At 52.0% G+C, this 25,739-nt stretch overlaps 1 protein-coding gene across 1 annotated transcript; it reads left to right on the top strand.

Annotated features, from left to right (window-relative positions):
- The first annotated feature begins 12,431 nt into the window (after positions 1–12,431).
- On the top strand, positions 12,432–21,861 carry LOC135993518 (APC membrane recruitment protein 1-like). The gene is made up of 2 exons (XM_065643444.1): positions 12,432–12,516; positions 13,847–21,861. The coding sequence occupies exon 2, from the start codon at positions 13,941–13,943 to the stop codon at positions 17,250–17,252; it is 3,312 nt and encodes a 1,103-aa protein (XP_065499516.1). The 5' UTR covers positions 12,432–12,516; positions 13,847–13,940; the 3' UTR covers positions 17,253–21,861.
- Positions 21,862–25,739: the final 3,878 nt, after the last annotated feature.

Here is a 25,739-nt window from a genome sequence, read left to right as displayed (position 1 = left end):
GTGCTTTGTTAGGTTACATTCCCAAGGAACGTCATCCCAGAACTTCCCTGCCACCTCTGTTCACTGCTGACAAGGTCAAAAGGGCTTCCAGAAATAAGCTGGAAAAAATATTGGAGAAGGGTGAAGGGGCAGGGAGGGAAATAAGGATGTTAACAACCAGTGCTCTCTCCACTCTGCTGCCCTTTGCCTACATCTGCCTGAGAACGGGCAAACACCAGTGCCAGCCCTCGCTGGGTCGTCCAGCACTGCAGGAATCCGCACACCGGTCCATACCAGTTACCACCACACTGGTTTCATGGGGCCTGGCCAGTCTTGTTCCAATAGTCCCAGCCCCATGTGAATGCCTTGGCTGGTTTTAGCCTTGTGCATTCTCCACCCACAGTAACCCTTAAGGCCCAGCACTGTAATGTTCTGTCTTCTTGTTGTTAAAGAAAACAATCTTAATTTTGAGGCTGCTGCAGGGAATAGAGTCTCTTCAAAGTCACCACAAGTGTCACAAGACTGCTTTAACCACAGAGCAATGAGAGAAGCGGTGAAGAACGGTGTATCTGGAATATTGTGTCCAGTTCTGGGCCCCTCAGTTCCAGCAGGACAGGGAACTGCTGGAGAGAGTCCAGCGCAGCCACGAAGATGCTGAAGGGAGTGGAGCATCTCCCGTGTGAGGAAAGGCTGAGGAGCTGGGGCTCTGGAGCTGGAGAAGAGGAGACTGAGGGGTGACCTCATTCATGGGGATCAATACGGAAAGGGGGAGTGTCAGGAGGATGGAGCCAGGCTCTTCTGGGTGACAACCAGTGATAGGACAAGGGGCAATGGGTGCAAACTGGAACACAGGAGGTTCCGCTTAAATATGAGAAGAAACTTCTTTATGGTGAGGGTGCCAGAGCCTGGCCCAGGCTGCCCAGGGAGGTTGTGGAGTCTCCTTCTCTGCAGACATTCCAACCCGCCTGGACACCTTCCTGTGTAACCTCATCTGGGGGTTCCTGCTCCGGTGGGGGGATTGGACTGGGTGAGCTTGCGAGGTCCCTTCCAACCCCTGACATTCTGGGATTCTGTGATTCTATGATTCTATGATTTTATGATCCCACTGGGCAATGGTGCCCAGTGACAAAGTCCTGCCTAGTCCTGACTGAACATCTAGGAAAGCTGAGATGTGGGTAGATGAAGGATGAATGTTCCCCTACAGTGACCTGGAAAAATAATAAGTGGTTGTCTAATAAAGCACTTCGAGGACACTCTAAAAACAAACTTGACAGAGGGCAATTTGTCCAGCAACTCTTTGCATTCTCAGCTACCAAGAAGTAGCGTCAAAGTCCATGGTGTGAAGAAGCACAGGCCTCTTTCATGCCCTTGGACAAAAAGCCCACACAAGGTGAAGAAAACAGCAGCCAGCTGGCTCACACTTGTGGTGCCACTGGACACTGTTGAACAGAAAGCGTTTGTGTCAGATATAGGTCCGTGCTGTTATTTGCAAACCTATCACATTACTCATCCACTGCTGGCCTGGCACTATCATCCTCAACTCCAGATGACAAATCGGTTTGAAAAGCCTATTGCATCCTGCACCCACAAGCAGAACCTTGTTGCCCCTGGGTAATATCATTCCAGTTCACAAGAACGGGTTTATACTTATATTGCCAGACAATAATCACTAACAACTCCCATTTCTCACTTTTCCCCCACTTTAATATGAAATCTCAGAAGAGAAACACTATAGATACCCAGACAGTTCTGCTTAGGGAACTTTGCCACATACGTCCCACTATTTCCTGTGCCCTTACTGAGCCAGGCAGGGGTGCTGGTGACTTCTGAAGGTAAAAGCTTTGGAAGAGTGAGGTGTGTGCTCACATCAGGGTGCTAACAGCAGGATGGATGTGTCAAATACCTGCCTAGGCAATCAGAAAATAATATGGAGAAAGAGTCACAATGGAAAGTCTTTTTTTTTTTTTTAATCTTAATAAGAGGCATAACAGAAAATTTAGCCTCGACACGTAAAGGTAGAATTCCTCTTCTTTATACTTAATATAATCTGTGCAACTACTACTTCGACAGGCCAATGAGACCACATGCCTTCTGGAAGATGACGGAAGCCATGATGTAGTCTAACAAAATATGGCTGGCTCAGAACTTAATTAGCTTTGACACACCAGCAGCACGCACCTGACCCAACACCGCAAATCAAATTCTTTCCAGTTCATTTTCAGTAGAAATCTTTCCTCTTTCTTTTTTCTCTCTTCTGCTGAACCCAAGTGAGATACTTCAGGGGCCATGGCAATTCAATTGCTCATCAGCAGAGCAAGCCTAAGTCTAGACCTCGTGTTTAATTTTCCTGGACCATCTTAGCTTAGTCAATTCTCTAAAAGGTTTAAGTGAAAAACAAAAAGATGCAGCAGAGCAGAAAAATAGAAATTACCTTTTAGCCCACGGATGAAGATTTTAAAGTTGAGAAAAATCCAATAAAGCTTCTTTCCATACAGATGAAAAGCAGTTTTTTGTTTTGTTCAGATTTCAGGATGTGTATAATAAAGCCAGTCTGTAACATTTGTTTCACTTAACATTTCGAAAGCAAAGAGCTTCCCCTAGGCCAGTCCATTGATAACCGATTCCAGCACAAGGACACTGAGCACTGTCCACGCACGGCTGCAGCGAGTGTAGCTCATGAGCCTCAGAGGAGAGGAATACGATCATTTTGGAAACAAAACTGTGCTGAGTGAAGCAAAAAAAATCATAAACCTTAAATCTGACTAAGATGTTCAAAATTGCATGTGACACCAATATTCCTTCCTTCCTTCATCAACCCCCATGTCACAAGGTTGTGCATGTGCAAAACAAACAGAACTAATCAGTTTGTACCTTAGCTGTGGATTTATCATCTTTCTGCATTTTATTCATAAAACACATAATTACCTCCCTCATAAATACTTCAATGCTCAGAACATCTTGGATGCTAGACAGACGAATCTACCCCTTTATGGCTTTGGGAGCTATTTTGAAATTACCTGTTCCTAAGAAATCCCCTTGCAGGGAGAACTTAATGTTCCTCATTCCAGCAAGAAATTCAGTCCAGTGAGAAATACTTTGGTAACATTTATAATTTGCTACCAATCACCCTGTATTTTGTAACACGAAATACTTTACTGAACAAAAGTTTTAGTCTGCCCAGGCCATTGGTGTACAAGATTGCAGAAGAGAATCCAAATCATCTTCCTTCCTCCAATTTCTCCAGCAGTGCTTGTGCAATCTGATGGAGACATCCCAGCATGGGAATAAATAAACCTGTGTAAGAATTTATACTCAGCTCTCATTAAACTGCAGATTTTTGCCCAGCCGAGATCTTACTAGATTGTATTATTTGTTTTCCAAATGGAAGCCTGAAGTTTTTCTTTTGCCTACATAAACGCCGACCTACCGTAATCCTTAGAAAATGAATTATCTATGTATTTCATGTCACCCCTTTCATTGAGAGTCTGTGAATGAAACTGTGCTGATGTCATTTAGACTTTTATTACCATTTCTCCTGTTGAGTCAATTGATCTGGGAAATTTTGAAGTCCTTCCTCCCTTCTTAAGGTTTTTTTTTTGGTTTTTTTGGTGGTTTGTTGTTTGTTTTTTTTTTTTAATTGACAGAAAGGTTTCTGTAGTGCTTTTCTTCCAGGCAGCTTTCGGAGTTATTTATAACCTCTTAAGGAAATAAAAGAGTTTAGTAACCAAAGTAACCTTAGTTTATCCTGTTTAATCTGCATTGTCCCCTTGTCCTTTCTCTTGTGTGTTTTAGGACACACGGATCCTCTGATAGGAATCTTGGATCTCACAGTGTGTCTGCAGCCACCCGCCACAGATGCGGCTTTCAGAAGTCGAGGTGCCCCTGGGAGCACGGAAAGGAGCACACTGGGCACACTGGCTTTGGATTAATCCGAATTAATCCCATGTGCAAAGCTGGGCACAAGCTCTGGCTGATGGCAATGAACTTGCCTGTGGCGTCTCCCAGAGATGGAAACTCCGAGCTTCTCAACTTGCAGGCTCGCTGCAGGCTCAGGGAGGCCGTCCTGGGTTATTTTCATCTTGATCATAATGTCAAGCTCTTCAGCCACCTCCACCCACGTCTCCTTCGCTGCCCAGTTTGGGCACGTGGGACAGTCCCCTCGGCTGCCACTGCTGGCAATGACCTTCCTGTGCAGGGGGACACAGTGTCAGCAGCTGATCTCTGGAATTCTGTTCTGTGTTTCCTCTTAATTTACTACGTGTGTAAGGCATTCAGTCACTGTGTCAGTTATTCTGCTTGTAAAATAAAATAATGGGGGAGGGGGGAACAACAAACAAAGCCCACAACATAAACAAACAACAACAAAAAACCAAAACCGAAACCAAAACCCCAACAACAACAAAACAACACAAACCAAACCAAACGAAAACCAAGAAGAAAAAACAAAACAAACAAGATCCACCAAAGTTGGAAGGCACCTCTGGAGGTCATCGAGTGCAATTTCCTGCTCAAGGGAAGACTAACTTCCACTAAGGTAAGTATCATAAATACCTCCATTAGAAAGTCTTGAGAGATGCAAGAGGAAGGGAAGTTTAGGTAAGATCAGCATTGCCCTGGAACCTCAGAATCCTAAAGGTGATATTCCCTTTAGTAATTCTGTTATTTCCATTAGTGTAAATAATTTCTTGCTCTCCTTGTACTCTGCTATTATATCTGTAGTTTCTAATATGCACATTAGATTTTATCTGTTGATTGCTTTTGGCTCTAAGACCTCAAACCAGAGCAATTTAAAGTCAGAGGGGAAGAACACCAGTTCTTAAAATAATGGTACAGCAACATTAATGTGTTATGGTAGAGTTTAATATGCATGATCAGTACAAAGCTGAGCTGCCATCCTTTCTGTAAGGCCATTAGCTACGCTTCCACAGAGACTATTAGGCTGGACAACATTGGCTTTACCAGTAACTAAGATTATTTTGCAATTTGGAAGTCAATAAACATAGCTGTTGTCTTGCCTGCCGATGTCCTCACAACCAGCAATTTTTCTCAGTCATTGTGAGTTTCAAAATTCATCTGTCGTACTTAGGATGACTAGCAGAGCATTAGGCAACATGCCATTGGAAAGAGCCGGGTGCTGGAGGGATGTTCTACCAGATCTCCCTTGTTTGAAGTTAGCTGGATTTTATGACGATTTTGTTTTCTTGACCCATGTCTGCCATGGGCAAAGAGGGCTGTGGGAACAGCAGGATGTGCGGTTCCAGCTAAATAGCCTTGGACAGGTTATACCAAAGTATGTTTTTGATGAGTGTAAGGAGTGATAGCCCAGGCCAGCGAGAATGATATCTCGGGTCGGAAAACCGCCCCCGTATGTATGATGTGTGAATGTTGGGCCTGGGCGTGTGAATGAGCGGGTCAGAACGCTGCCCACAAGATATGCATGGGAACGTGACTGAGAACAGTTACAACATGAGTGTGGTGTGTTTGGGATAACGTTTTTTGAAAAAACATCCTGTCTAACCTCTTGGTCCAGCCTCGTATCTGTAAACCTATAAATTGAGAATGGTTAATAAAAGAGAGTTCAGCTCTGCCTGGCTCTGCTCTCACTGCTAACAAGAACTCTGTGCCCGTGCGTCTCTGTCTGCGTCTGTATGAACCATTCTTCATCGCCGCATTCAGGGTCACATGGAGTGAATAAAGTGAATTATTGAGGTCCACCCTGAGTTTCTGTTGGGAGACAAATTACCAGTTGTATGTTTCAATTAGCAAAATCAAAAGCCTCAATTTCAGTTTAACAGTCTGAAAGATAAATTGGCAGAGGGGAGGTTTTATACACCTGCTGTTTGTGTCAGAAATGCCACCAGTGTTCTGCAGTAACATGTTCACAACATGCCCTGTGTCAGAGGCCGAGCGCAAGCTGCCCCCATGCAGTTCTGCAAACTCAACCCTGACTTGCAACAGCCCTAATTTCAGTCTCAAGGCTCAGTCCTGACCTAACATGTCATCAGCCCTTACTGGCAAGATCCTCTTCTGGGGAGTGTGCCAATCACAACGAACTGTTCCATTCAGGGACACTTCTGCACTTGGGAAAATGTCACTCAGCTGAGATTACCACATTAATTCCCACATAACATATGCCTCATTGAGCAGATGAAGATTGCTTCTTTGGTCTTACAATTCAACTTGTCTCTGCCATGTCTTGCTGTTCCCATCCCACCAGATTGTCTATGCAGCAGGTTCTTTCTGCCCAACATTACAGCAGATCTCCTGAATTTGTTACAATACCAAAGTGGAACTCTACTGTGAAAAGTGATTCTGTAGAATCAACAGCCAAATAAAATCTCGTCCCAGCGTTCTATCTCCAGTAAGTGTCAGTAAGTCCATATCACACTTGTGTCGGTAACAAGCCCAGGGCTGGGCTCACCCCATGGCTATTTCTGGACATTCAGCCCAGATGTTAATAATCAAAGAAGACGTGCAGACCAAATAGTGCCCTTTATTTCAAATGTGCGGCCTTGGTACTTTCAGTGGGACTCTGGGAATATGGCCGATAGCTTGATCTGAAAACAAGGGAATTGCACCGCTGTTTTTGCAATTGAAATTAATGTAATACATATGTTGATATCATGCAAGACAGGCTCCAGCTTGGTGTTGCCTGGCTTTGTTCTTTCTAGACAGCTAACAGGAGAAAAAAGCAGTAAAATTTGCCTTTGCTGCTAATGGGACAGTTGAATACATATGGCAAATGGGAAATAAACAGGCTGGTTTTATCTTCTCTGTCAAAGAAACAAAAGATTTTAGGCCAAACCTTCAGCTGATGATTAATCAGTTGAAAAGTTTTATTTCAGGTGAGGCCCTTTACATTTTCCCTTGGTTGGAATAGGGGATCTTGAAAAAGGGCCTTAGAAGACCCTTAATGTCAATGTTGCTTGAGAATACAAAGAAATGCTTTAGCGTGACCAAGAGCTATGAGCAAACTGTGCATTTGGAAAATACTCCAAGGGGAACCACTTCCCTTCTCAGCATCTCGCAGCAGCCGAGGGCTGGAACAGAAATGGGGCTGGACGCGGCTGTTTCTCTCCAACAGCTCCATGCCCACTCTGACGCTTTGTGGCCAGCCCTGCTGAACTCTGCCAACATGCAATATCTCTCCTTCCAAAGAGGGAGCTAAAAGTAAAAGCAATTTTTATCCGCTATGTGTATTCCACTCTTTCATTAAGACACCAGGGAATACGGGGGCTTCCGCAATCTTGCAAGGGGATGCCAAGGCAGGTGGTTTCTCAGTCACTGGCACCCTCTGATGGAAGAGAACACGGGGAGGATTTTACTGCGTAGACACAAGATCAGAGTTGTATTCTTCAAGAAAAGCAGCGTGTCTTTCCAGGCCTCTGCCAGGTTGTTGCTTGTCTGTTCACTGAAGTGCCACTGCTTGAACCTGTCCCATTTACCTTGATGTGCTGGGCTGTGTTTTGGGAGAGAGAAGGATGCTTAGTAGTTCTGTAAACCACACAAGGTCTAATATCTCCTCAGAGTACGCAAAAGCCTTTTTGGTAGTGGTGGCAAGTGATGCACATGCATTCAGGGTGAAAACAGACACTTGCTAAGAGAGGTCTTCTGCAAGGCCTGATGCTCAAGAAGCTACACCGATCTCTAGCTTTGGCTGTTGGTTCCTGGAGAAGAAGATTTCAATCGTGATGGTCTGCTTATAGAATCAGAATCATTTTGGTCGTAAGAGACCCTTAAGCTCATCAAGTCCAACCATAACCTAACTCTTGCACTATCCCATGTCCCTAAGAATCTCACCTATGTGTCTTTTAAACCGCTCCAGGGATGGTGACTCCAGCACTGCCCTGGGCAGCCTGTTCCAATGCCCCACAGCCCTTTGGGGAAGAAATTGTTCCCCAGATCCAACCTCAACCTCCCCTGGCGCAACTTGAGGCCGTTTCCTCTGGTCCTGGCGCTTGTTCCTGGGGAGCAGAGCCCGACCCCCCCTGGCTCCAAGCTCCTTTCAGGCAGGTCAGAGATCAGAAGGTCTCCCCTCAGCTCCTGTTCTCCAGCTGAACCCCCAGCTCCCTCAGCCGCTGCCATCACACTTGTGCTCCAGCCCCTTCCCCAGCTCCGTTCCCTTCTCTCAACTCACTCCAGCACCTCCAGCTACATTCCTTCCCCTACCTGGCAGCACTTGGATCGTCATCATCCCTGACACCAAGTGGAGTTTCCCTTCTTTCTCTGTGGCATGGGGAAGCCCCACCGAGGGTACTGTTGTGTAAGGAGCACATTGTGGGCGGTCAGGAGCTGGGAGCAGGTACTGGCCAAGCGCTACAGCTCCTGAACGAGCAGCCTGCAAGGCTGTGACCCAGGTGCGACATGGGACTGGAGCAGTTTTGGCAGCAAAACTACGATGTGAATTAACACATTCTGATATTAATTAGCTCGTTTGGGGCAAAAGGATCAGCAATGAGATATCTTAGTGAAAATGCAGTTCCGTGACCCACAACCAGTTCCTAATGCATCCTAACAGCATTCCCTGGTGGAACAGATGAGCCGCTGCAGATCTGGCCTAATGGCCTGAGTTAACCCTTCAGGACAGACACCTCTCAGATGGCTGGAAAATGAAGGGCAGCAGCTCAGAGTATGGGTTGAACTTCAAAGCCACACTTTAAACTGCTGCCCTTTTTGGCGCACTGATTATTTTTTTATTATATCTGAGATCGGTCAGCAAGAAAAAAAAAAAGACTTTGAGCCAGAGACTAAAGTAACACATGACAGAACTGTTCGATGTCTTAATGTCTGGGGGATTTAGTGCCTTACCTCTAATGCCAGCTGGGGAAAATGAAAGACTTTTCTTGGCAATAGATGAAAATTAAAACATCAGTTGTAAGAAGGAATGGTCAAGCTGAAAGGTGTTCACCTTGAGGTTTGGCTTTCATTAAGTATCCAGAAAAACCAATGCCTCTTTAAATGATCCAGACTTCTTGGTAATGACCGGGGCAGGGAGGACACCCTGTTTCTTCAGCATTTTCTATCGTTCACAGGGCATAAGAGGGTAGCGAAATGTGTCCCCTTTCCTTCTTTTTATACTCAGAAATCATTCAGAGAGGCTCTTATTTTAATGGCCATGAAGCAGAAATGTAAAAGAGTAAAATTACTAAGTGAACGGAACTTTTCTAAATTTCTGGAAAGGCTTGGGTTCTGTGAGGGGTTAAAATGAGGGACTGTGACAGGCGGTCCCCAAACCACAAGTCCGTGAAGATAAAGCCAATTCCACAGTGAATGTATGAGTGACACACAGTCTGCCAGCAAATTCAAATGGTTTGGTTTAGTGTTTATCTTCTTCAAATATTTCCCCTTGCCTAAAATCCAAAAAATCCGCTTTACTGTACACGCCATTGCTTGTGGTCCCATGCACTTCCCAGCTGCCTTCCCTCCCTATCTACCCGCGCTGTGCAGGACTCACCGGTCTCTGCTCACATGGGTGTTGTCAGGATGTTTTAGACCTCCAGGGCCAAATTCATCCCGTATGTAACTTTGAGGGAAATGGGGAGAATGGCACCAGAAAAAGATTTGATCCCTGTTGTATCACATGGTTTTGTATCCTGTTGAGTTCCGCTTTTATTACAGTCCGCGTGGCAGAGCTGTAATTTGAAACTGAAGCGACCAGCAATGCTGAGCTTCAAAGGGTTTGCTCGCAGATTGTTCTAGGAGAAATCTGGGTGAACGGCCCAGAGGTCGGGGGTCTGCAGCCCATCCTCATCGTTTACAGCCTGAGACATCCACGTCGGTTATTGCAGCCTGCCCCCATGCTATGGCGTGATGAATCTCACCAGCGCAATCACAAAAAAAAAGGATTGGAATGAGGGACTGTGACAGGCGGTCCCCAAGCCACAAGTCAGTGAAGATAAAGCCAATTCCACAGTGACTGTATGAGTGGCACACGGTCTGCCAGCAGATTCAAAGCAGCCGTAAGTGACTGATGGCCTATTAGGTTTCTCTCAAGTGTCAGAGCAATTGCAGAACTGCCAAGCAGATCACAGCTTGTGTCTGCAGAGTGTAAGAAAGTGTCAGGAGAGACAATCGCAAGAGACATCCACGTCATTTCAAGAAAGAAACAAGCAGTAACCAGGAAGCCCTACGAAGACTCATACCAAGAAACAGAGGAATTAATCTTGCAATGGATATCTAAATTGCTGCTTAATTTAATCCCCAGTACAGTGCCTACATCTCAGTACAGCATCGGGACTGACCTGTTGTAGGTCAGTCATCATGCACCTTAATTGTCTTCTGGACACCCTTTGGTGATGGGGTTTCTGAAAGGGCTGCCTCGTGGCTGGTTTGCACGTTTGCTGCGTGTCTGTCTTCCTGCCTCTGGGACTGACTGAAATCTGGAACTTACAGCTCTTGTGTCCCAAACCTCCATTTACGACATCACCTTGCTCCTACAGAAATTTAAAAAGGAAAGTGACTTAGAAAGGTATCTACCTTATCCCATCTTTGTTTCTTAATGTAACTGTGAACAATGTGTTCCTGCATGAAATTATCCAGTAATTTTCTTGTCTTTATTTTCAGTGTCTCAAGTGTTTTTAGGAGAAGCACTGCCAGACTTTCAACATATTGTTATGGCTATCACCTTGATAAATATAACCCTAATCTATCTGCTTCCTTGCTGACTCCTTACTCTCTTTCCTATCAACCATAAGTTTCTTTCCTCTGTTTCCAGGATCTTCACAGCCTTTTCCTCAACCAGTTTCCAAAATCTTAATGACTACTCTTTGCCTTTTCTACCATCTCTCAGTCGCTATGGAAATGTTCATTCCAATTCCCTGCTAGTCCACAGAAAGCCTCCGGCTTGTTAAAACTTCACTGATAAGGCTATAGGGGTTTTTTTTTGCATGTTCTATTGTCCTGTTTGAGAGAAGGTCCTTGTAAATAAATACTCCAAGACATGTTCTGCTGTGCTGACCCACAATACACCCACAGCTGTTCTCACTGCTGCGTTGTCTGTCACCTCAGAACGCCTCCCATGAAGACTATCAGGAACTATAGGCAGAAACTCTTTCTGTATTATTTTAGACAGCACCTTGCGCAGTTTCCTTAACTGACGGTCAGGTAATACACACACAGAAATATAAACGAAATTGCTGTTCCACAGCCAAACAGATGCCCTGTCAGGACTTAATCCTGACCGTGCTCTGATGAACCCAAATCCCTGCAAAGACCTTCAGTTCAGTTTATGAAGCATCATCCAGCTCAGAGCGAAAGGCTTTCCCCAGCGCCCGGATCCACGGTGCAGTGGGTGAAGCAGTGGCTTGTCCTTTGGGTTGACCATGTCACCAGGGAAGGTTAATGTTGGTTGCAGCTTTCATGAGTTTTGCCCAAAATAGGAGCTGGGGGAAGAAGGAGAAGGGGGGTTGGAGCCAGGGGTTTGGGCAGGTCCATCCCTGCTCTGTCCCAACCGCACGCTGGTGTGAGCTGCACATCATGGCGCTGGGGAGGGACGGAGGCAGCAGCTGAGGCCACCAGTGGGCAGGAGAGCTCAGCTTTTGGGAACACCCTTCGGCAACGGCAGGGCGAGGGGCTGCGGGGGTTGGGGACCGTCCCCTGCCCTCCCTGAGCAGCCTTTTTAACCAAATTCCTGCTCTCTGTGGGAATCCCATTCGTCAGGGTGGATTTTTGGGCCGGTTTTGGCGCTGGGCTGACCTCTAAGGGAGAGCTCAGTTCCTGCAGTTCTGGGGCTGGAGCGATGCTGAGCCGGGAGAAAGTCCCCCCGAAAGCCGCAAAGGCGGCCCGGGGCTTGGGGCGCTTGCGGGGGACACGGCGCGGGGAACGCGCGGCCGGCCGGAGCTTCGTGCTCCTGTCCGGGCTCCCTCGGTCCCCTGAGCCCTCAGCATCAGCAGCCCCGAGTGTCGCCCCACGGCGACGGACGCGGGGACCGGGCGGCACCGCGCTGGGGGACACAGACCCGCGGCAATGGGGGACACAGACCCGCCGCTCTGCAGCGCGATTCACTGCGCCCCCCACAGCAGTTCTCAAGTTTTCTCTCTTTTCCCCCCCTATTTTTCTACCGAGTGAACAGATAGGAGAGCGGAGGGGGTTGGGCAGCGAGCGTCCCAGGGGCACACAGGATGAAGCCGCCAGAGCCGGGCGCTGCTGACGAAAAGCCGTTGTCACCTCCAGGCCCCGCACGCCGCCATTGTCACCGCTTCGTGCCGCAGCCCCAGCCAAAAAGAAAAGCCACAAGGGCCCCCCCCGCGTGTCCGCCCCCCCGTGCAGCGTCACGCGCTCCGTGTCCCGCTGTCACCCGTGGCCCCGACGCGCGCCGCAACCCCGCGTAACGTCACCGCTCCCGCGCCGCCGGGGCCACGCCCCCTCCGTGCGGAGACCCCCACCAAGGCCACGCCCCCTCCGCCCCCGGCCCCGCCCCTCCCGCGCGCCGGGCGGACCCGCTGCCCCCGCGGCCACTCGCCCGTCCCTGGGCTGGCCCGGGCGGGCCGGGCCGGACCCGCTCCCGCCGCCTCCGGACGCCGCCGCCCCGCGCAGCCGGTAAGGGCTGGGGAGCGGGCGCCGGGGAAGCGGGGCCGGGGACGGCTGCCCTGCGGCCGGCGAGCGGGCCCGGCCCCGCCTGTGCTGCCGGCCGGGGCGGCGGCGCCGCTTTCCCCGGGTTTCGGCCGCGGCCCGGCCTTCCCCCGCCCGCCCGGCCGGGAACGCTGCGGGGCCGCGGCGGCTTCTCCGGCGCCGAGCGAGCCCGGCGGGGAGCGGCGAACGGCGGCAGGGGCGGGGGTCGGCCCGAGCTCCGGCCCCGCTGGGCCCCGCTCGGGAGGTTCCGGGCGGTGGAGCCTCCGGGGGGTCCCGGCCCCTCCTGCCCCGGCCCGGCCGGCCGGGCCCGCTCGTCCCGTGTGCGGGGCCCAAACCGGCCAGACGCCGAGCTCGGCCCCGGCCGGCCCGAGACACCGGGCGCAGGGAAACAACCGCCGCCTTTTCCTGCGGCATCGGGCGGTTTGTTCCATAAACCCCGTTTTCGCGATTTGTTGACAGGGGTTTATGTCTTGAGCGCCTCTGAACAGCCGTGCGGTCCGGCAGCGTCTGCTGGTGCCGGGGCTGGCGTGGAGCCAGAGCGAAAGCATTTTGCAGTGGAACTGTTGAAATGGTGTTTCTGTTCCATTCCCCCCTCTGCTTTTTGCCAGCCCTGCGCGTACACTGTGCGTGTGGTTTTTCCTTCGGGCCGGTCCGACCGGCTCTCAGAGTTCCAGCAGCATTTGGCCCCGGCCCCAGACACGCGGTGTGAACTTCGGGGCTGTGCTGGCAGGACAGGAGCTGGACTCGATGATCCTGTGGGTCCCTGTCGGGCCCTTCAGGGTTCTGTGATCTCTGCAGAGGCTCCAGGGAGGCTCTGGAGGCATCTGGGGCTGCTGGGCAGAGCTGGACCAGCCCGGCTGGGTGGTGGGCAGGAGGTTTCCCCACCAGCTGTGCCCCAGCTGCTGATCTGAGTGGGGCAGGTGGACAGAGCAGCCCGTGTGCCCCCGCTCACAGGTGCCCGGTAACCGAACCCGACCTCCCCGCTGGCAAAAAGGCCGGGAAGGCGAAGGGGCTGGAGCGAGGTGGCTCAGGGGTCAGACCTGCCCGGCCCTGGGGCAGCGGGGATGCTGCGCAATGGAGACACCTGGTTTTCCTGCACTTGCACACGGGTAAATTTAAACATCACGAGGTTTTTGTGCACGGCTTTAAGGAGTGGAGGATCCGAGCGGCTGTCGGATGCTTTTGTAGCTTCAGTTCCAGCTGTTGACAAAGTTCTTGGCCTCGTGCCACCTGCGCCTCTGTCTTTGCACCGTCTGCTGCCGTCTCCTCAGCTCTGTCCCCTTTCTCTTTGCTTTAGATCAGCTGTGATGCTTCGAGCTCTGCGCCCAGAAGTGGACTCGGCTACCAAAGTCATCGTTTCCAGCTAGATGCACCCAAACTGACCGGCTGCCATGGAAACGGGCTGCGCGGAGGAGCCCGCCCGGAGCAGGTCGCAGTCGCTGGTCTGCGGGCAGCGGGAAGGACGGGACCAGCGGCGGGAGGAGAACGCGGACCGGCTGCCCGAGCGGGGCGATGCCTCCGTCGTGGCTGCGGAGCCGCAGCAGCCTCAGCCGCCCCCCGGCAAGATGAAGAAAACGGCTTTCAAACTGTTTGGAGGGAAAAGGAGCATCTGCACGCTGCCCAGTTTCTTTGGAGGCAGAAGCAAAGGCCAGGGGAAAGTCGCCTCGAAAAAGGGCCTCAGCAAATGTCAGACCCACGACGGGCTCAGCGGCGCTGCCTGCGACGGGGCGCAGCTGGAAAGCCCTTCGGAGGGGAGCGGGGACTCGCGTCCCTGCCCTTTGCCGAGCTCCCAGAGCGCTCACTTGGCCCTTGACACCAGCGCCAAGGTTGACGTTGGCCCGCGGGACAGCTCTCCAGCCGGGAGTGCCGAGTGTTGTGAGAAAAAGCCCAATGGGGACAAGGCCTCCTTTGCCAGGCCCAGAAAAGGCCTGAAAGGGTTTTTGAACAGCATCCGGCGTCACCGGAAGAGCAAGGTTGCCGAGTGTGAGAAAGCCGAGGCGCCCGAGTGGAGCGGGGGTTCGGAGGAGGCCGGCAAAGCTCCCGGGGCCGGAGGGGAGAGCCGAGGGGCCGCGCAGGGCAGGGCACTGGGACACGTCCCCCTTGCCGCGGCCGGCCCGGGGAGCTCGGGGGGCGACTGCTCGGGGGGCAGCGCTGCCGGCTGCGCGGAGGCTGCCGAGCCCGGCTGTGTCCCGGCTGCTGACGGCAGCTCTGAGGGCGACGCGGTGGCGATGCCGGGGAACGGAGACGTTCTGGATATGAAATCAGAGGCTGATGCCAGTGTCTGCGCAGAGTTTGACCGTGGTGATCTGCTGCTGGCCTCTCACGCAGACTTCACAGACAACGACCCTCCCTGCCTGCACTCTGGGGACCTGCTGAGCCTCATCTTAGGAGACGCCGCGTCCCTGAAGAGCTTCGATTCCCTGACGGGCTGTGGAGACGACATCGCCGAGCCCGACATCGCCGAGAGCAGCATCTCCGTGGAGCGCAGCAGAGATGCTGCCAAACGGAGCTCCTGCCTGGTCACCTACCAGGGCGGTGGGGAGGAGATGGCCGTACCCGAGGAGGCGGGGGAGTACCTGCCCCAGATATGGCCCCGCAGCGCAGCGGGGGACAGGAGCTACGGAGCGCAGGTGTCCAGCAGCAGCCTGGAGACACACGCCTCGCACGAAGCAGAGGCCCAGCCCTACGTGGAGGACGCGATGGACGGCGTTGAGCTCCTGACGCCACAGAGCGAGCAGCAAGAGTCTGCCCCCAACAGCGATGAGGGTTATTACGACTCCACCACGCCGGGGCTGGAGGACGAAGCTGGAGACGGGCTCGGGGAGATGAAGAAGGAGCGTCTTCCCAGAGACAGTTACAGCGGGGATGCACTTTATGAGTTTGACGCGCTGCTGAGTCCCTCTCATGGGGAGGAATCCCTGTTTGAGAGCAAAGTCCCACACCCGGGGCTCTTCAGCTACTTCTTGGACTTGTGCCTCCCTGCTGAGAAGAGTCTGATCCAGCTGATGGAGCAGAAACGAGGGCTGATGGAGACGGAGGAAGAGCGGCTGGCGGCCATTCAGAAAGAGCTGCTGTTGTGGGAGCTGCAGCGGGAACCGGTCGTGAAACGACTGGATGTTCCCAGCAAGGAGAAGTGTCCCCGGGAGCAGCAGCGCGTTGAATGTAAAACTAGAGCTGCCGGCTCGGTTGGCAAGAATCAGAGCGGCCTTGGTAGTGAGCAGGCAGCCTCGCACGCCCCAAGCAGGGCTGTGACCGGCGGGGTTGCGGTGGCCAGAGCTGAAAATCCCGAGTGGAGGGATTTCCCAGGGACTCTGTGTCCAGAACACTGTTACAACAGCCAAAAAGCCCAAGGAAGTTGCCTTATTCAGCTCCCAAAGAACAACCTGGGGTTCGATTTGGACCCAGACTGTGGGTTGTTTGGGGGCTCCGTGACCGGCGGCGTAGCCCCAGCCAAAGCGGGGATGTTCCCCGGCTACAGACTCGCCGAGCTCGAGCGTGGCGGTGGAGCGGGGGCCAGCAGCCCCCAGCCCCCGGTGGGCAGCGAGCACGAGCCCGAGCACGCTGTGAGCTTCTCGCAGGCGCTGGTGGAGTTCGCCAGCAGCGGGACCCTCTTCTCCAGCCTCTCGGAAAGCCTGGGGAGCTCCAGCTCCGGCTCTTCCTTCACCCAGAACCTCCCTGCCCTCCCCACCATGGTCACCTTCGACGTTGTGGACGTGGAGCAGGAAGGAGAAGGGGAGTGCGAGCGGCACCCCGAGATGAACGCCGGCGAGGACATCGCCGAGGACTTTGACGACGGCTACGGACAGCAAGAGTCGCTGGCCGAATGCGAGGAGACGATGTCCCCGGGGTACCCCCTGGGCTCCTTGCAGAGCTGCCCCTGGGGGGTCGCCAGCCTGCCCCGGCACCTGCGCCTGCACGGGCTGAGCCCCTCGCTGCCGGCGCCGCTCTGCGTGGGCCGGAGGAGCCGCTCGCTGGACACGGAGAGCCTGGAGCTCGAGCTGGCCGACCCGCAGGCTGCCAAGGGCGGCCCTGGGCCGTGCCGGCTCTGGTGGAAGCCGGAGGGTGGCAAACAGGAGGCCGGCGGAGCGAGGAGGAGCAGGAGCCAGGAGGAGGGCGAGCTGGCGGTTCCCGAGGGCGGGCTGAGCTGGCCGGGCTGGCAGCAGCTCCAGCTCGACACCGACACGGCTGCCGGGGAAATGGAGCCCTGGGGTTTCGCTCCGGCCACCGCGGGGGAAAGCGCCTGGGAGCCGTCAGAGCAGCTGGGCACCGCGTCCCTTCTTCTGTCTCCTTCCCGGAGCGTCACTGCAGAGACTCCGGCTGGGCGGCCCCGAGAGCCGGAGCCGAGCCGGCACCGGCCCAGGCCCTGCACTTTGCCTCTGCAGAGCGACACAAGGCCGGCCCGGGAGGCGGCCGGTTCCTGCAGGTACCACGGAGAAGTCACCGCCAAAAAGCTGCCCCGCGTGTCAGCCCGGGGAGAGACAGAGCTCGAGCTGCTCCCCAGCTTTGGCTTCGCGTTGTCCCCGGAGAAACGCGCCAAGTGCCGACCCGTGGGCATCGCCCAGGGGATGCCCCAGCACCCCAGCGGCAGCTCCGACGCCAGGAACAGCCCAGAGCGCTGCGGAGAGACCCTGAAAGGCAGAGCCGGCCCCGCGCTGCCCGCTGGCTGCTGGAGCGCTGCCCTGAGCGTCACCGAAGCCGAGTAGCTGCTCGGGGATGGTGTGAAAAGGGCTGCAAAGGGCAGGGAGGGAGAACGTAAAGATTAGGGAGCAGTTGGTGAGTGACTTGAGTTTAGAGCTGGGCGGATCAGGACGAGCTCCTCTCCTGCAGGTCTGGTGCGGGGTCTCACTGCTGTGGGTGCTGGGGGCGTTCAGAGCCACCTCGGGATCCGCACGTTAATGCTGAGGCACTTTCTGGTTTTCAGCGCACGTCGCTGCCTCTCAAACACCAAGGGCGGCGGCAGCCCCGGCACGTTCGTGCTGCTGCTGGAATAAACGCTGGGACCGGAGCCACGGCCAGCGCGGCAGGTTTGGTTTTGTTTCTGCAGGGCTGGAGCTGGGGGAGCAAGCTGGGGGAACCTTTGAGAGAAACTGGGGTGTTTTCTTCATCTTCTCAGTGAGATGTTTTGGTTCAGACTCACTTTGAGTGTCTTCCATCTCGGTCGCGACGTGGCCGGCTGGGAGGAAGGACGCCAGGTATTTCCAGAGCGAGGACGGGAGGCGAGTCAGCTGAAAGGGGAACTTTGCGGTAACATTTTTATTTATTATTTTTTCCGTTGTCCCAAAGGAAAGAGGGAGCTTTTGTGTGCGTGCCGATAGCGTTTTCCAGGTCTGGTTTGAATTTGCTCAAAGATACCGCACTCGGAGAGCTGTGCTGTCGGTGGTGTCCCTTTTAGGATCCACGTGTCGGTCCCTTCTTTGCCTGCTCTGCCCTCACGGAGCACAATTCGCGCTGGAACCTTTCCTGTGTTTGTCCCATGCTCCTCGCCTCTCCCGGGCCGTGGGCACACAGACGAGGTCTTTGAAATAAGCTAAATGTGCATCGTGCCTGGAGCCGCGAGGTTGCGGATGCTGTTACTTTCACCAAAAGGAAGTTTTGTGGGTTGTTTTTTTATTATTATTTTACTGTTGTTTTCTTTGCAGAAACTCGTATGAGGAAAGTATTCTGTTAATTGGAATACAGGATGTAACGCAGCCTAAATTAGGCTTCACAACTTCTTCCTCCTGACTGGAGGGAACAGGAAAGCTGGAGGTTGCTGCAGGTTTTGCATCTTTCTCCTCTTGGAAGGAGCGGGGAGGGGGAGATGGACTTTGTCTGAGGAGGTCGTACGAGCTCCTGGAAACATCCGTTTCAGGCTGTTGGTCCTCGAGACGTCTCCCGTGTCCTCCGGGATCTCAGACACACTTGTCTCTAAAGCAAACCTCCCTGTCTGTGACTCGCAAAGCTTCCTTCTCCTGTCCAAGCTCTGTATTCTGATTTTTAATTCAGTTACTGATGATGATTTTGGTTTCTCTCCCACGCCCCAAGTTATGGACCCTGCTGTGGTTGGAGCAGTCAGCAGCTCCCTAGCATTGCTGGGTTTACAAGCACAAGGAGCTGCTTTGGGTTTATTCTTTTTCCCCCCAAGCAAAATGAGGTCCCAAAACTTCTTTTTGAGAAGAGACTCCTCACAGCCCTGCCCCTGTGTACCTGTGAAGGAGCAGGGAAAGGCAAAGCCAGGCTTTAATTGCCTGTGGTCCAACTTATTTATGTTTGGTTTGGGTTTTTTTGGTTTGTTTTACTTTCCCGGACAGATTTCTGAGGCTGGACTAGACCCATCTGAGTGTCCATGGGCAAACCTGTGATTTTCCTACCAGTCCTGCTGCAGGCACTTACCGCAGGAACCCGCCGGGCCGTGGTTTTTTCTTCCCATCCCTGTGTGCAACCGGAGCGGATTTTGTGGGGCAAACCCGGCGCTCGATGCTGCTCCAGCTCCGCATCCCCCACCTGGAGAGGAGAACACGGTCACCAGCGAAAGGTCCCCTCGCCTCCCGGTGCTGAGTGCGGTCACCCCTCGTTAGCGCAGCGCGTGAGCGTCTGCTAACGAACATCGTGCCTCATTGACACAGGCTCCCCGCTTGCTCAGAGCCAGGGCAGGGTCAGGGCTCAGCACCGCACGTCTCACCGCCGCTCACAACACAAAACCCGCAGCAAACCCCGCTGGTGACATCGGGGCCACTGTCACACAGACGGGCGCTCACAGGAATTGCTCGGCCTGAGCAGCCCCGGGCTGGGTTTTAATCGCTGTTTTATTTTAGGGTGTCACCAAAGGCTCTCGCAGGTTAAGGGGTTTGCGTAGCGTTTTGTTCAGACGTGGTGCAGCCTTTGCCAAAGTCCTGGTGACGTATGAAAGTGTCTCAGTGCTAAAATGAATGTTCTGTTGCAAACGCGCGTCTCTAGGAATAATTCTTCTGGGTGTAGGTATGTCATGGAAGGGCTTAGTGAAAACAGCTTCTAGACTTGAATGTGTGAAAGCAATACAGCCAAGACTTGGTAATCTGACTTTATACCAAAGGTTCCTCCTCTTAAATCGATGTGAACTAAATGAAGCAAAGATCTGTTGGGTTAAAGTGAGTTTTCTAAAAGCATTTTTGGTGTCCGTTTGCTGGATTATTGGTGCATTCGGCTCCATTAACCCAAAGAAATCCGACTTTTCAGTGCGCTCACCCAGCCTGTAAATTCTCACTGCCGTAGAGCGACTGGATTTCGCTGCCTGACGTGCTGCTCTTCCTACAACACCCGTCTGCCCGGGATAAATAGGAGCAGATCCTCCGGTCTTGATGCGGATCAGGCTGTCAGTCCAATCCTGCCTTACCGAGGAACTCAGACTGGAGAGGGGTGGTTGAGGCTTTTTATGAAAAAAGGGTTTCTGAACCAGAAGTAGGTCCTAGGAGTCAGGAACAGCAGGTCGTCTTGCCAAGATATTAAGGAAAACCTCCCCTCGAGGGACTCTCCAGAGTACATCCCTTCCAGGGAAGCTCTTGCCTTAGAGGGATGAATTGTGGCTGCTAATCCACGCTTAAACCACTGACATTCGGGTCAGTCTACCAAGTAATTCTGTATTGCGTTTTGGGGGCCTTGGGGATTTTATTTGTTGGTTTTTATACACATAAGAAAACGGTGGATTTTATCTATTTTTGTATAGTTTTGCATTTTATATTCATGGGGAAATTTTACAGACTTTGGTTTTACTCGTGTGCGTTGTCTTTTCAAGTGCTGTGGTTCCCGTTCCGATGGAGAAAAGGCCATTACTGTGCTGCTGCCGCTGCCCGTGCGATGCGAGGGAACCTCTGGCTGCTCTGTCCCGGCACCTCCTGCTCCACTGACCCCGGGCAGCGCTGGCACCGGCAGCCGGCCCGTCACACACGCTGTGCAGACACCGCTGGGCGTCGGGGCTTTCCTCCTCTTTGTCACTCCTGTCTACTTCATGTCTTTTGTTCTGAGCTTTGTTTTTAATCTGAATTTGTGGAGTTGGGTGATTTCTCCCTGAAAGAATTGTGACCGTCTTTAAACTAGAAAACCAGAGATTTCAGTTGGGGTTTAAATCATTTTATCCAAACTTGAGGCTTTTCTTCAGTCCCGGGCAGGAGATGCTGTTGGTGGGTGCGTGGCGATGCTGGTGACAGCGGTGATGAGTTTTCTGTCTCCGCGGTGCTCCCTGGCCGGGCTGGGACTCGGCTCTCCCCCTGGCATGGGCAGCATCGCCTGCTCCGGGTCTGAGACCTGCTCTTTAAATAACGCGGGGTCTGCACAGGCCCAGCGGGGCTTCCACCTTCTCCTGTCTCCCGCCGCGGGGCCGGAGCCGGGGCAGCTCCTGTGCCGCCGGCATCGCCAGCGTCAGTCCCGCGTCCTCCCGCAGCGACGCTGCCTGGAACCTGGGGATCAGAAACGCAAGGAGAGCTCTGGCGAGCTGAGACCCACCCTCCGGTAACGTGGCTCTTCTTGCTCTGGTTTTTGATGTAGTCAAACGATGTGCTGCTGCGTTTGCCCGGCTCTGCAGGAGTTGTGGCCCTGCGGAGTTTGTCACCCTGCGCAGGGTGTAAGGGCTGAAATAACTTCTCTGCACAAGGCCACGGTGATTAATGGAGCAAACAAGAACGATGTCAAACAGTGACGCGCAGAAAGAAAATTAAATGCTGAAAAGCTGAAAGATTACAGCCAAAAGCAGATTTTTTGCCTCTTCTTTGCCCCCCTGCCAATGCCAGCAGAGATGGCAATTGCTGCTGAGACATTTGGCTCTAGGTAGTATTTTGGTTTTGTTTTGGTTTTTTTGGTCTTCTAATTAATTAGCCTTCACCTAATGGTGCTTTTTGAATTTTTCCTAAGTGAGTTTGCCCCTGTTCCCAGCACAGGGACCGGACGGGCAGGTCACTGGACAAACGTTCCTGGGTTGCTGGGACCAGTGCCGCGTTCCACATTCCCTCTGCCCCTGAATTGTGCGGCTCCCTCCTCTCCAGCTGGGGCCGCCTGCTCTTCTCGCCCATACCGAGTCACCCAGAAGCCACACTGGGGTGAAGTGATAAATTAAAATCCAGAAAAGCCTCTCGGTTCTAGAGAAGAGCCCTGCTGGGCCCTTGTCCAGGCCGGCCCGTGCTCGCTGGGCTGTCCCGCTGCGGCAGCTGCTCCGCGGGTGCCCGGGGAGCAGAGGCGGCTCCTCCCAGGTGACCAACTTGTCTGAGCTTTGGGGTTTTTTTCTGATGTCTTTCTGCTCTCGTTGCTACTAGTCCTTTAAACTTTTTAATGCATTGATTGTGTTTTAAAATGAATGTTCCTTTCACTGAATTCTGATGAATAAACTTCAGATTTTTAGACAGTGGGTTTCACTTGTGGTTTGGTTTTCTCCTTGGCTTGTTTTATGCTTGATTTAATCTTTTCCTTTTCCCTCCCCTCCTATCTCTTGATTATTTGCAAGTGAAGTGTTTTTTTCAGAGGGAGAAGGCAACACAAGAGATGCTTTAGAGAGCGCAGCACGCCGCTGGTCCGGAATGCCCCTTGGCCAAACCCCGTGCCGTTCAGTGAACCCGCAGAATCTCCGTCATTGAAGGCACCAGCCCCAGAGCCCAACTTTCCCTCTGCGTGTCTCATCCTCTGCTGTCGCTGGGCTGAAGCACTGGCTGGGGTGACGTGGGTGATGGGAGCAGAGACCACGTGGGATGTTTGGGGTTTGTGAGCAACTGGGGGTGTTTATCTCCTCTTCTACTCCTTGCACTGCCCCAGCCTCCTTTGATGGGAGCATCTTCTCTGAAAATTATGACTTTCCTGATAACGCTCCGCTCAAAGCTCCTTCTCTGTGCCTCCCCTGATTGCCAGAAACCCCCTTGGCAGCAGATGGGCAGACATCACATGGGACTTTTAACGTGGCTCCTGTCGCCACACACTTTCCTGCTCCAGGAACATTATGTCTTGGTGAACTTCCCTGTGCCAAGCCTGGATCCTTCAGTGTTTTCCTTTTAGGTGCAAACAGGCTGTATCGTGGCCACTGATTTTGCTCCTGGAACACCAGCTGCAGCTGACCATGGGTTACTGGGGAAACCACCCCGTGCCAGGCTCGGCACAACCACCACCCCCTGTGTGGCCCCACCGGAGACGCCTTTAGCTGACAAAAAGCTTGAGGGCACCTCAGCACCAGCCCTTGCACAGCTCTGCACAGGTCACTCCTGTTTGTGCTTAATGCCTCTAACAGGAGGCAGCTGGGAAGCAGCAGTGCAAGGTGTAGGTGTTAAAACCCACTGTTTATTATAGAAAAGGTGGTGGAGAGGCTCTTGAGTAGGTAGCTGGAGCTCAGGTATCTGAAGCGCTTTCTCAACAGCCAAGTGCCGATCTCTGCTCCCTTTGGGCACAGCGGAGACAGCTCAGGGCTACCCCACAACGGGGTCCCCTTGTGCTGCCAATACATCTGTGCTGCACGTGGTCCATGGCACAGGGAGTATTTTCACAGAATCCCAGAATGTCAGGGATTGGAAGGGGCCTCGAAAGTTCATCCAGTCCAATCCCCCCACCGGAGCAGGAACACCCAGGTGAGGTTACACAGGAAGGTGTCCAGGCGGGTTGGAATGTCTGCAGAGAAGGAGACTCCACAACCTCCCTGGGTAGCCTGGGCCAGCCTCTGGCACCCTCACCATAAAGAAGTTTCTTCTCATATTTCAGTGGAACCTCCTGTGTTCCAGTTTGTACCCATTGCCCCTTGTCCTGTCACTGGTTGTCACCCAGAAGAGCCTGGCTCCATCCTCCTGACACTCCCCCTTTCCATACTGATCCCCATGAATGAGGTCACCCCTCAGTCTCCTCCAGCTCAAGAGCCCCAGCTCCTCAGCCTTTCCTCACACAGGAGATGCTCCACTCCCTTCAGCATCTTTGTGGCTGCGCTGGACTCTCTCCAGCAGTTCCCTGTCCTTCTGGAACTGAGGGGCCAGAACTGGACACAATATTCCAGATGTGGTCTCACCAGGGCAGAGTAGAGGGGCAGGAGAACCTCTCTTGACCTACTAACCACACCCCTTAATTTTAACCAAATTAATGTTTTCCTACTTTAACCTTTTTTTTTTTTCCCCAGGCCTGATGGACAGAGGGAAACACATGGTCAGGGGTTGTTTGCTGGCTGCACCCCAGCCTTGTTTTCTGGCAAGATGCTGCATTTCACCTGGGAATAGCCCCCCCGTTCAACTGTCATGATACTTCTCAGTGACTTCAGATCTAAACACAAAGCCTCTGATAGCAGTCTTTCATGCTTAGCTAGAAAATGCCTACTGCAGAAAAATTCAACAGAAAATAATAAGAGCCCAAGGGGTCAGATATTCATGCAGTTCAGAGCTGGATATTTTAAAAGCAGTTTTTCCTGTGAGATTTCCAGCATTTCAGGCTTCTAATCCTTTAAACTCTGAAGCAGATGCATCTCAAAAAAGAAAGAAAAACTTACAACTAACTATATTAAAAAAAAAAATGCAGACTTGTTTGAACTCCAAACACGCTGTGATTCGAGCTGGCACTGAAAGTTTGGCTCAGCTCTCACTGTGTTTGATTTTTAGGTTCCATTGTACAGCACCCTGGGCCTTATCTTGAGACAGATGGAGCTCCAGCAGCTCCTGCTGACTCCCAGTGAAGCTACAAGGACTCGTCTCCTCTTGAAAATCAGGCCTATTGTACATGAACAATCAAGAGCATTCAGGCTGAACAACCGGCCGTTCACAAAGCACACCTCGGTAAATCAGCATCTCAACAGGTTCTGCCATTCTCATTTCTGGAACTGCTTCTTAAGAGGTGGTTTGTCTTTCTAGGTTAGGAGGGGCATGGACCGTCCAGCTTTTTGCTGACATCAAGAGGGGGCTCATTCCAGAGGGGACAGCCCAGCAGGGAATACATGAACATACAATTTTCTTGCTCAAAAGACTTGTGGTAGAGAAGTGCAGAAATGAGGCTGGCTCTTCAGGAAGGAGAAAACAGACATGTAGCTGGGAGAAGGAAAGAAGGAAAATCACTAGGAGTGAAGGGGCTATCCAAGTCTAACTCAAGGAAAATTTAGGACCTGAATTTTTACTGAAGTCTGTTGGAAATTGCTGGTTGAGTCAAAAAATAATGCCCCAAAAAAGGAGTAATGGTGTTAAGTCCACTGATGGGAGCCACCTCTGTCCTGTCCCATTCTGTTTGCTGAGGGGGGTGAACAGTACTGACTGGATTTAATATTTCTTGCTTTTTTAAAAAAAAAAAAGGTGTCAATCTAGAAAATGAGAATGTAAAATATATTTGGATATATTTATCCATTTAGATATTTGGGACTAGGCAAGTCATTACCCATGGATCACATGCGATTGTGAGTATTAGGTATATACACTATTTTAACTGTATGTATAGATCAGGGTGTTACATTTATACAGTCCTAAAATTCCACGCAGCTCTTTGAAGGCGATGGCAAGGCTGATGTGGCCCCCGGTGAAAATGAGTTTGACACCCCTAATATGGATCAAAGACAGAGGTGTCTTCTTTTCCATGCACCTCTCAAAGCAGAGTGCTAATATGTTTGTTGTCTTTTTTTGTTCTTTTTTGACACTACTCACATGAGCGCACAGCACTATAGCCAACCAACAAGCTTCTCATAGGCACTAATTGTTTCTATATAAAACCTGCAGAGATTGTGTCCCTTTTTAAACTAAGCTTACAGGTCTGCTAGTTTTCCTCTGCTGGGCAGGGTACATTTTTAGAGATACTCATGTTCTTGATTCTCTACTCTGTTTTCACCTAAAGCCTGGACAAAGCGTTTACAGAACAGGTGAAGTCATGCACACCTACATTACAGAGAGCTTTTTCCTCCATAACATGAGCAGACTTTGGTACCACATCACAAAAGAAAACCTGATACCAGGTTTAAATCTGTGCCTTCAGAAAACAGTTGATACTGCAGCTTTCTCTTCTTCATTGTATTAAACACTCATTATTATTAGCTCATTATTAAACACTCATTATTAGCTCATTATGCTAAACACTCATTATTAGCTCATTGTATTAAACACTCATTATTAGCTTCTCCTGTAGTTTCCTCATTACAGTGGCAGCGCATGGGCTTTGCTAAATACATATCCCCAGCACGTCCCCTGGTTCAGGGCTGACATCCCTCCACCGATCATCCTCCAGTAAGGACACGCAGAGATAATGTGCGCTTG

Source organism: Caloenas nicobarica, chromosome 12 (genome assembly GCF_036013445.1).
Source record: "Caloenas nicobarica isolate bCalNic1 chromosome 12, bCalNic1.hap1, whole genome shotgun sequence".
NCBI classification, from domain to species: domain Eukaryota; kingdom Metazoa; phylum Chordata; class Aves; order Columbiformes; family Columbidae; genus Caloenas; species Caloenas nicobarica.
Note: the sequence above shows the minus strand (reverse complement) of the source record. Positions and strands in the feature narration are given on the sequence as shown.